At 53.6% G+C, this 11,523-nt stretch overlaps 1 protein-coding gene across 1 annotated transcript; it reads right to left on the minus strand.

Moving 5' to 3' along the window:
* Nucleotides 1-667: 667 nt before the first annotated feature.
* On the minus strand, nucleotides 668-10,706 carry LOC140403449 (uncharacterized). Its single transcript, XM_072491357.1, has 2 exons — nucleotides 10,435-10,706; nucleotides 668-2,210 (listed from the first exon to the last, which is right to left on the minus strand). Exon 2 carries the CDS (start codon nucleotides 1,694-1,696, stop codon nucleotides 668-670), a length of 1,029 nt encoding a protein of 342 aa, XP_072347458.1. The 5' UTR covers nucleotides 1,697-2,210; nucleotides 10,435-10,706.
* Nucleotides 10,707-11,523: the final 817 nt, after the last annotated feature.

Below are 11,523 nucleotides of genomic sequence, written 5' to 3' on the forward strand. Positions count from 1 at the left end.
GCTGTCCACCGTTACCGGCTGGCCCAGCGGGCACGGGACAGACTGATAGACGCCCGCTTCACTGACTAGATGGGCGTCGGAATCGGGAAGTATGGCCACAGACCGCACACCATGGCAACAGCCGACCACCCACACCCCCCACCCATCCACCCACCCAGCACCCTCACCCCCCTCCCCAACCCCACCCACCCCACCCGCATGCACACCACCCCCCCCCCCCATTGCCGATCCACCGGCGGCACAACGGGCCGGGCTCACACAGTTGCGGGTGGACGCGTGTCTATCACAGGCCATGGAGGATGATGACAACCCGCCCTGCGATGAGCTCCTGGCTCTACATCGTTGGACTATGTCTGACCCATGGCCACAGTACCACCATCCACCCGGACCATCCCTGCATGCGGCTGTGACACTGCAGCGCACGGTCCCGTCCTCTGCCCGGGGGATGTTGATGGCGGCCCAGGGGGAAGGGGGCAGACTCACCTGGGGCTGAGGTAAGACCACCCCTCACACACACACTTGCGCTCAACGTACATGACACGCCCGCACACTTTGGACAGAGCACAAAGGCAGCTTCGGTAGGTGTAACATTGACTTTAATAACCAAAGGAGTTCATGCACGTGCCCTAGCCCCTAAAACTCATCTGTGCCCTGCACCCGTGCCAACTTACTCAGTGTCTAATTGTTTGGCCTTACGGGCCCTTTGACTAGGCCTAGGTGGTTCCCCAGATGGTACAGCAGAACTGGAGGTGGACTCCTGCGATTCCTGCCCTCTGACTCGGGATCCCTTTGGCGGCCGTTTCCTGGGGCGTCCTGGCCTAGATGGGCCAGGCTGCGGCCCGGGCAACTGGGATGGCGAGCTGCCAGCCTGTCCTGCCCGTTGCCCACCTGATGCACCTGGGACGGAAGGGGGGGAGCCCGAGGTGTTGAGGTGTTCCGGGACCTCCCCTACAATGGGACCCGGAACGGGCCCCAGCACCTCCTCCTCCCTCGGGGTGCCCGATGGCCACCAGGCCTCTACATGGGTGGGGGATGCGAACGGACTGGCCATCCAACGCCCCCCCGACATCTGGCGCTGCCAGTCCTGGAGGCCCATGCTGGTATCGACAGGGGTCTGCAGGTTTGCAGCCATGGAGCTCAGGGGGTTGGCAAACCCTGTCTGTGACTGTGCGATGCTGGCTAGCACATGGGCAATGGCGCCGATGCCCTCAGCGATGGCCTGCTGAGACTGGGCCATGGCCTGTAGAGACTGGGCCATGGCCTGCAGAAACTGGGCTATGGACTGCTGAGACTGGGCCATGGCCTGCTGAGACTGGGCCAGGGCCTTCAGAGACTGTGCCACGAAGTTGAACCCCTCTGCCATCTGGTGCTGGCACTGGCTCATGGTCTCCTGTGAGAGGGCAGCCATGTCCTGGGCCACAGACGCCGCCTGCACGGAAAGCCCCAGGCCTCGGAAACCGCTCCCCATGTCTGACACCGTCGCACCCATTGCCTCCACCGAGGACGCCACCCGTGTGGTGTCGGCCTGGGTGGCACGCATGACCGGCACCACTGCCAGCTCCTGGACGCGGGTGGGCTCGTCCACCTGCGACTGCAGCCGCTGCAAGCTGGCCGTCACCCTCTTCGCTCGTCCCAGGTTCGGTGGTTGCATCGGACCTATGGGTGGGTGTGGTAACTCCTGGAACTCGGGATCCATCTGGGTGGCAGATGTCGCATGCGCCGGGCTGCCCTCCGACCGCCCGGCCCCTCTGCTGCTCCTACCTCCACCTGCTGTACCGGGACAGCTGTGTTTTGCGCACCAGTGAGTGTACTAGACGCCTCATCACTAAAGTGCCCAACCGAGGGGAGTATTTCTGCGATGGTGGAGGGTGTTGGTGACAGCAGTGGCGTTGTGTCGTGCGCATCGTCCGACTCTGAGTCCATGGCACTTTGGGGTGGCAGTTCGTCTCCACCCATCCAATTTGTGTCACTGTCCGGTATTTCGTCTTCCCGGGTAGGGGTGTCCTGGGTAGTGGTTTCGTGGCTCGGCTGTGACGGGGGCCTGTGGCTGCCCCTCTCGTCGCTGGGTGGCACACGCCTGCGTCGCCGCACCCGCATGAGACGGGGGCGCTAGCTCCCTGTTGCTCCAGGTCTCTCCGTCTCCCATGGTCTCCGAGGGGCATCATGCGGGCGGTCTGCATCTGCGGGGATGGGTGCCTCGACGTTTGCTCCTGCAATACACAATGAAGCATGCATGGTTAGACACGCAGGCAGTGATCAGGTGATATGGGGGAGGGGGGATATGGGGGAGGGGGGATATGGGGGAGGGGGGATATGGGGGAGGGGGATATGGGGATATGGGGGAGGGGGATATGGGGGAGAGGGGATATGGGGGAGGGGGGATATGGGGAGGGGGATATGGGGAATATGGGGAGGGGGATATGGGGGAGGGGGGATATGGGGAGGGGGGATATGGGGGAGGGGGATATGGGGAGGGTGATATGGGGGATATGGGGAGGGGGATATGGGGGTGGGGGGATATGGGGAGGGGGATATGGGGATATGGGGGAGGGGGGATATGGGGGAGAGGGGATATGGGGGAGGGGGATATGGGGAATATGGGGAGGGGGGATATGGGGGAGGGGGGATATGGGGAGGGGGGATATGGGGGTGGGGGATATGGGGAGGGTGATATGGGGGATATGGGGAGGGGGATATGGGGAGGGGGGATATGGGGGAGATGGGGGATATGGGGATATGGGGGAGGGGGATATGGGGGGGGATATGGGGGATATGGATATCGGGCAGGGGGGGGTGGGCTCACCCTGGCTGCCCTGACGAGGTCGTTCACCTTCTTGTGGCACTGGGTGCCTGTCCGTGGTGTCAGGGCCACAGCGGTGACGGCCTCTGCCACCTCCCTCCACAGACGCCGGCTGTGGCTTGGGGCGACTCTGCGGCCGTGTCCGGGATACAGGGCCTCCCTCCTCTGCTCCACTGCGCCCAGAAGCGCCTCAATGTTGCGGGACTGGAACCTCGGGGCTGAGCGGCGGGCGGCCATCTGGTCGGGTCTTCTGGTCAGGTGGGGGGGGAGCAGCGGGTCTTATGAGCCGTCACGGCGTGAACCACGTGAGCCAGCGCGTATAGCGTCACGTCGCTGCTAGCCCATTCCGGGCCGGAGACCTTGCGACGTTTGGGGCGGCGCGATGCAGGTGGGATTTGCGCCGTTTTGGGCGCCGGTCGGCGGACATCGCGCCGATATCGGAGAATCCCGCCCCTGGTCTCTGTCTCCCCTCATGAGGAGACTGTAAGTAATGAGGCAAACATTACAAACTGCGCAATCCATGATAACCAAGGAACATCAGCAACATGCGCAAACAAGATAAATGACTCACTATCATGGGTTTTAATTTGTGCCGTTAACACATCTGTACAGGAATGAAAAGAAGCATCTTATTCTTTCAGCCTGGGAAAGGTCACATTATTACAAAGTTATTAAATTACACTCTCTGTAGACCCAAAGGCCAGAGCCCCTAATTCGATTGGAGTGCTATCCTGGATACAGATAACAAGGGGAATAGAGACATGGGATGTAATTAGTTCAAACAGAGCTTGTCATGTTAGTCAAACCCTGGTGCCATGATGCACAGAGCAGGGGCTCACACCATAACAGCAACCTGCCTTTTTTACACATCTTTAACACAGCAGCAGGCTTTTCACAGGAGTGACTATCAAACAGGGTTCGACACCAAGCTACATTAGGCAGTGAGAAGTCTTAAATCAGGATGTCCGGGAGCTACAGCAAAGAGGCAGCCCTGAGGGAATGTCAAAGAAGAGGCGAGAGAAGCGAGGCGTGTAGGGAGAGAATGCTTTTAAATGTATTCATTCACGGGATATGACCGTTGTTGGCTAGACAGCCGCATGTGGGCGGCAAGGTAGCATAATGGTTAGCACTGTTGCTTCACAGCGCCAGGGTCCGGGGTTCGATTCCTGGCTTGGGTCACTGTCTGTGTGGAGTCTGCGCGTTCTCCCCGTGTCTGCGTGGGTTTCCTCCGGGTGCTCCGAGTTTCCTCCCACAAGTCCCGAAAGACGTGCTTGTTAGGTGAATTGGACATTCTGAATTCTCCCTCAGTGTACCCAAATAGGCGCCGGAACGCGGCGACTAGGGGATTTTCACAGTAACTTCATTGCAGTGTTAATGTGAGCCTACTTGTGACAATAAAGATTATTAAAATTAAATAGATTTGTTGCCCAGCCCTAATTGCCCTTGAGAAGGTGTTGGCGTGCCGGCTCCTTGAACCGCTGCAGTCCTTGTGTTGTAGGTACACCCACAGTGCTGTTAGGGAGGGAGTTCCAGAGCTCTGGGGGCCAGCAGCTGAAGACCTGGCCGTCAATGGTAGAGTGATTAAAATTGGGGATGAGGTCAGGATTTGATGAGCAGGGAGATCTCGGAAGGCTGGTGGGGATTATAGGGAGGGCCGAGGCTATGGAACAGCTGGAAAACAAGAATGGAAATTGTAAAACTGAGCTGTCCAGGGGCCCATGTAGATCAGCCAGCGTAGGGGAGATGGGGTGATTGGGACATGATGCAGAGTAAGGTTTTGGTGGAGCATTTTGGATCAATTCAGGTTTAGGGTCAGTGTTTCAGGTTTAATGTTGCCTTCTATTGTGACGGGACAGACATAGATGAAGGGATGTCACTTGCCTGACCTGAATTGCTGTACCAGCCCAGACTGACCTCATCACCAGATTCAACACAACTCTGTGTCCACCATGAATGATCTGAAGGTGCTGTCTATAACAGGATCAGCTGACCCCCCCCCCCCCCCAGCTTCGCTCCAGGTGCCTATTCACCATGTTTGGGCCCAGACAAACAGGGGTTAAAGTGGATCATTCCCTTGGCGGGAAAACTACTGCGCAAAGGTCCCGTTTCGGGATACAAACTCCCGTGTCTGGTCATGCATCCACCAGCTTTTAAAAAAATAAATTTGGAGCGCCCAATTATTTTATTTCCCAATTAAGGGGCAATTTCGCGTGGCCAATCCACCTACCCTGCGCATCGTTTCGGGTTGTGGGGGGTGAGACCCACGCAGACAGGGGGAGAATGTGGACAGTGATCCGGGGAGAGAAAGGGGAAAAAAGGGGAAAGAGAGACAGAGGGGGAGAGGGAAGGAGAAAGGGAGGGAGAGAAAAAATGGAGGGAATGAAAGAGGGTGAAAGGCAGGAGAGAGAAAGGGAGCATGGAAGAAAAGGAGAGTGAGAAGGAAAGGGGAGAGAAAGAGGGGTAATGGGGGAAAAAAAACTCAACTTTTCCAGTAAATTCGCTTTGACTAAAGACTGCATCAAACAATCTGTCTTTCTGTTTAACTATTCTGGTCAGGTGAATCATTGCTTCTACTTGGGTTCAGTTGATGGTCAAAATATTATTTGCCTTTTCACCTCGCAGAGAGTGCGTCATGAGGAGACAGCTGTAGTTCCACTTGTTGATGGGGGATGTTCAGCCAAACACTCTTTCGTTTCATTCTAGTGAAAATATTGATGTTCCTGCAGTCTCTCCTTGATCAGTCTGCCGCGCAATCCGTGGTAGACACAACAGTGATCAGGGAAAATAACATCAATACCTAACGGCTTTTTAATCCTTCAAATGGGAGAATGTCCCGGTTCGACAACAGATCCTCAGTTAGGGAGGAAGTGGAATTTAGAGAGTGCCGCATTCCATCACTCAGGAATATCCCAAAGTACTTTAAAGTGAATGGAATTCATTTTTTTTAAAGGGAGTGAGCGCGCGGGCAAAGGCGAAAGCAGTATTGTGCACACAAAGATGGCAGCACAGTGGTTAGCACTGTTGCTTCACAGCGCCAGGGTCCCAGGTTCGATTCCCTGCTGGGTCACTGTCTGTGCGGAGTCTGCACGTTCTCCCCGTGTCTGCGTGGGTTTCCTCCGGGTGCTCCGGTTTCCTCCCACAAGTCCCAAAAGACATGGGGCGGCATTCTCCGACCCCTCCGCCGGGTCGGAGAATCGCCAGGGGGGGGTGTGAATCGTGCCCCCGCTGGCTGCCGAATTCTCCGGCACTGGGGATTTGGCGGGGGCGGGAATCGCGCCGGTCGGCAGCTGCTGGCAGCGCCCCCCCCCCCGGCGATTCTCTGGCCCACGATGGGCCGAGTGGCTGCCCGTTTCCGGCGGGTCCCGCCGGCGTATGTTACGACAGGTACTTACCGGCGGGACCTGGCTCCACGGGCGGCGTCCAGGGTCCTCGGGAGGGCGCGGGGGGATCTGGCCCCGGGAGGTGCCCCCATGGTGGCCTGGCCCGCGATCGGAGCCCACTGATCCGCGGGCGGGGCTGTGCCATGAGGGCACTCTATTGCTCCGCGCCAGCTGGTGTGATGATCCTCGATGGCTGGTGCGGAGATGAACCTCCCTGCGCATGCGCTGGATGACGCCAACACACGCTGGCGCTCCCGCGCATGCACCAACTCGCGCCGGCCGGCGGAGGCCCTCGGTGCCGGCTGGCGCAGCGCAAACCACCCTGAAGGTGTGGAGGATTCCGCACCTCAAGGGCGGCCCGACACCAGAGTGGTTCACGCCTCTCCTTCGCACCGGAGTTGCCTGTCCCGCCGATTCCCGCAGAATCCCGCCCCGATTAGGTAATTTGGACATTCTGAATTCTCCCTCTGTGAACCCGAACAGGCACCGGAACTAGGGTTTTTTCACAATAACTTCATTGCAGTGTTAACGTTAGCCTACTTGTGACAATGAAGATTATTATTATTATTATTATTAAGATCCCACAGGCAACAGTGACAGCAACAAGATGGGAATTTTGGTTAAGGGAAAGGGGATGAAAGGCAGGCGCGAGAAAGGGAGCACGGGAGAAAAGGAGGGTGTTATAAAGGGATGGGGGGAACAAGGGGGCAAGGCAACAATACAGGAGGAATGCCATCCAGGTATCTGAGGGACTCCCCACTTATGGGAGTTTTAACGTCCAAATCTGGCAGTCAGGACTTTGGTACAGCACGCTTTAAGGGGTTCTGAGTAATACTCAGTTTAGTTACGTGTGGACGGGGCATTGGAGACTGAGCATTTATGTTACATGCAGTTGAGTATAAATATGTTTGATCACTGGAAATGACGAAGTGAGCCAATGTAATCCAAGACACATGTCTGTCTCCAGCAGTCAATGAGAGTTACTGCCTGCCCATTACAAGCAAGGTAACATTTCCGACATGGTGGTTTTGGGGGTAATGGGGGTATTGGGCATGGAACAAGGCTGTCCACTAACAGCAATGAGTCAATAGGAAAAAGGACAATTTCAATTTGATACCCAAGCAGTCACTTTGGTAGTACAGAACTTGAAGATTGTTGAAAAGAGAGACATGTTGTCGAAGCTTTTTGTCTTGCACTCATCAGGGCAAATGCAAGAATATCAAATTTCTAAATAATCGTAACAATCTATACTACAGGAGAACAAGCGTGCTGTGCTTTCCTTGAAACAGCCGTCCAAACAGTCCCATTGCCCAATCCTTACCCCATAATCCTGCAAAGCTTTCCTCTTCAAATATTTACCCAGACCCCTTTGAGGTATGCATCCACCATCACCTTTTCAGTGTGCTTCAGGTCGCTACGCAAATCTAAATTATGCTCTCTTCCCCTCCCCTATTTCTGATTAACTCATGGGAAGGTAGTGGGGCCTAGGGGATGGACAACTGGCCAAAATGAATCATGTGTCGATGGTTGGGGGGGGGGGCGGGGGGGGGGGGGTAGTTTGAGACGGAAAGTCACGTGATGGACCTCCAGGAATACACTCGATCAGAGTTGGCAACCCCTAGCGGCATGAATCATTTCGCTCTGGATGTAACTGTGCCGTTTGATTCTTTTAATGTTTTCCCGATCAGATATTTTGTTCAAGCTCATTATTTCCACTCCAGGGGCCTTTGAGATAATTAGTTTCCCAGGCAGTTTGCTGATGTACTGTTTTCCCCAAGTGAAATTCCGAATGTTATCTCGGATTCGGTCCCATCAAAGAATTTGATGTGTGTTTTTAAAGAGTGCGTGTAGGGTTTGGCAATGTTTAAAAATATCAGAGCGAACATATAATCCCTCCAGTTCAGAAACGGTTGGCATAGCGACGGTAAAATAATGGCATCAGAAGGATATCAGTGGTTTTTTTTTGCTCTATTGGAGGAGAAAATTGAACAACATTGCAGCATGGGCAACGAGAAAAATGCAGGGCAGGCGAGTCATGTTGCCATGTTCAAAGCCCACGCAGCTATGTGCAAATCGTGTCCAACACCAAGAGGGCTGTAATTAACCCTTTACTGCCTCTCAATTCTTCTGAACATTGCGACATGTTCCTGCACACGGAAAAAGGGAAAACAAGGGTTTTATGCTGCATGTCAATGCACCTATCCAGTGCCCCACGTTCTGTTCTAGGGAAACCCTGGAATTGTTGGCGACCCTCGGCACCTGTAGACAGAAGGAAGGGAAAGTTCGACATTCCAGACCCCGGTGCGGTGATTTGTTAAGCACGCAGAGGTGGCCGCCATTCTGCTAGTTGCGAATGTTCCAGCAAAACAGGGATGAGGTCAGCAGAGAAACAAAGCAACATAGGAATTGGGAGCAGGAGTCGGCCCTTCGAGCTGCTCCTCCATTCAATCAGATCCTGGCTGATCTCTCCCTGGTCTCAGATCCACCTCCCCACCTGTTCCCCATATCCCTTTAAACCAGTTTTGAAATCAAAAATATATCTTTCTCCTTTTTGATTTAATGACTCAGACCCCACCGCACTGTGGGGCAGCGAGTTCCACAAATTCACCACCCTCTGCGAGAAGTAGTTCCTCCTCATCTCAGTTCTAAATCTACCGCCTCTCAACCTATATCCGTGACCTCTCGTTCCAGATTGCCCCACAAAGGCGTACATTTGGTCTACGTTTATAGTATTTTATATACCTCGATCAGATCCCCTCTCATCCTTCTAAACTTCAGCCAGTATAAGCCCAAGCTGTTCACTTAGTGACATTTAAGGGGCATCTTGACAAATACATGAATAGGATGGGAATAGAGGGATACGGACCTAGGAAGTGTAGAAGATTTTAGTTTAGACGGGCAGCATGGTCAGCACGGGCTTGGAGGGCTGAAGGGCCTGTTCCTGTGCTGTACTTTCTTTTGTTCTTTGTTCTTTGTTCCTCAGCACCGAACGTATCCATTTTGAGTGGTGCTGATGGAGGGCTGAATGTATCTCAAGACAGACCCCTGTGTCAGTATCGCATCGCCCTCTTGGGCCAGATGGGGTGAGGATTAAAGACTAACTCCAGTTGAGTTCACAGTTCAGGCTGACACTCCAGTGTAGTGCTGAGGGAGTGCTGCACTGCCAGAGTCCTTAGGAGAAGTTAAATCAAAGATCAGTCTATCCTTCCGGACGACCATAACAGATCCCGTGGCATTGAACAAAGCGCGTTGGGAATCCACCCCAGTGTCCTGTACAATGTCTATCCCCCGCCAATATTACTAAAGGCAGATCATCCAGTCATTTATTTTGTTGCTGATGTAACCTCCAGGTTCGACTATTCCAATGGCCGGAATTTTCCAGACTCCCACCCCCTCCCAGCCCTGCAACACCTCAAAATCCTTGTCCTCTGCTGCAGATCCCTCCATGGCCCGCTGTCATTCCTGATCTCTGTATCCTCCTCCAGCCCTGACAACCCCTCGAGAACTCGGCGCTCCCCTAATAGCGATTCCGAACGCATCTCCCATTTTCATCATCCCTATATTGGCGACTGTACATTCGTTCATCCAGGTCGTAAAGTTCTGCAAGTCTGTCCCTAAAACTCACCGCTTCTCCCCCCCTCTGCTCCTGTAAGACCAAGTATTTTGTCACCCGTCCTTGTACCTCTTTCGATTTGCAGGTTAGGTGGGGTTATGGGGCGGGGGACTGGGCCTGGGTGGGGTGCTCTTTCAGAGGGCCAGTGCAGACTCGATGGGCCGAATGGCCTCCTTCTGCACTGTAGAAATTCTACGGTTCTGTGGATTTCTGCCTGATAACGTTCCTGTGTCGGGCAACGGGATGTTTTCCAATGTTAAAGGCACTACATAAATGCAATCCGTCATTGTTGACTGGCTGAGTCGCACTCACGCAGGTTTAATATAAAAGGGTTCTGCTGGGCCTCTTTTTTATTGAACATAGTTATTTCTCATCTATGACTCCCCGGATTACAATCCCAAAGAACGGCCCCACATCACTGCCAGCCGCACCTGCCTAAAGCTCAGTGGCTACAGATTCTTCACGCTGTAGCACACAGAACAGCATTTGCAGCTCTGAGCCTGCAGGGATTGCATTTAACAGCATCGGAGGCGTGGGGAGGGTTTAAAGAGCAATAAAAATCTAGACAAATTGTTTCAATAAGCACCAGTGATTTCCCTTGCCCCCAAAAAAAGAATATTCCCAGAATCACGTTTTCCTACTTGTGGAACAGTTGCCGATCGCACAGCAGTGGGCAATGGGTGGGTGATGATGCAGAAGGAATATTCCAGAAAGGTCTCTCATTTCTATTTTCGTTTTTAAAGCTTTGCTGTGTCCATTTCTTGCCTCTTTCCTGCCTGATTCAGTGAGTTACTTCGAGCAGGGTGAGCTGGGGAGTCAGGTGGGACGTCAAACCAAAGTTATTCTTCGACTCAAGAACAGAGGACGCTGGAAAAACTCAGCAGGTCTGGCAGCATCTGTAAGCAGAGAAGAAAGAGTTGACGTTTCGAGTCCTTTGGCTCTTGCTCAGAACGGAAGGGAGTGCGAATGTGTGAGGGCTGCGAGAGGTTGCAACAAAAAGTATGGGGAGGGGGGCGAGGTTTGCATTAAGGCAATACATGCATGGAATATTTTAAAAAGGGAGTTAAGATGGGGGAGAAAGGTGACAATCAAAAGCTGCCGAACTGAGTGATGCGTCCCGAGGGCTACAAAGTGCCCAATCGGGGGATGGGATGCTGCTCTTCCAACTTGCGCCAAGCTTCACTGGAGCATGGCAGCAGGTCAAGGACAGACCCGTGAGCAAGAGAACAAGGTGCAGGATTCTCATGCATCAAAGATCCCATCCCATCTCCTTGGGGACGAGTTAGGAAAATTACTCGACATCCGAGGCAGATTTTTCTCTCAACCAGCATGGACACAAACCAAAATACTGCAGACATTGGAAATGTGAAATAAAAGCAGAAAATGCTGAAAGATATTCAGTGATCCCACCTTCTGAGGCAGAGCGTTCCAAAATTGTATGCTCCTCTGACAGAAACAAATTCTCACGTTGACCCCTCATTTTAAAACACTTCCCCCTAGTTCTGGACTCACCCACAAGAGGAAACATCCTTTCCACGTCCACCTTGTCAAGGCCTTTCAGGATCTTCAATCAAGTCGCCCCTCACTCTTCCAAACTCCAGCGAAAACACGGCCAGTCTGTCTAACTCTTCCTCGTAATACGACCTGCTCATTCCAGGTCTCAATCTCCTCTGAACCGCCTCCAGCGTATCTTCTTCCTCAAAATTAATGTCGATGGAACTTTTGTGAGA

The sequence above is a fragment of the Scyliorhinus torazame genome, chromosome 28, assembly GCF_047496885.1.
Source record: "Scyliorhinus torazame isolate Kashiwa2021f chromosome 28, sScyTor2.1, whole genome shotgun sequence".
Lineage (NCBI taxonomy): Eukaryota > Metazoa > Chordata > Chondrichthyes > Carcharhiniformes > Scyliorhinidae > Scyliorhinus > Scyliorhinus torazame.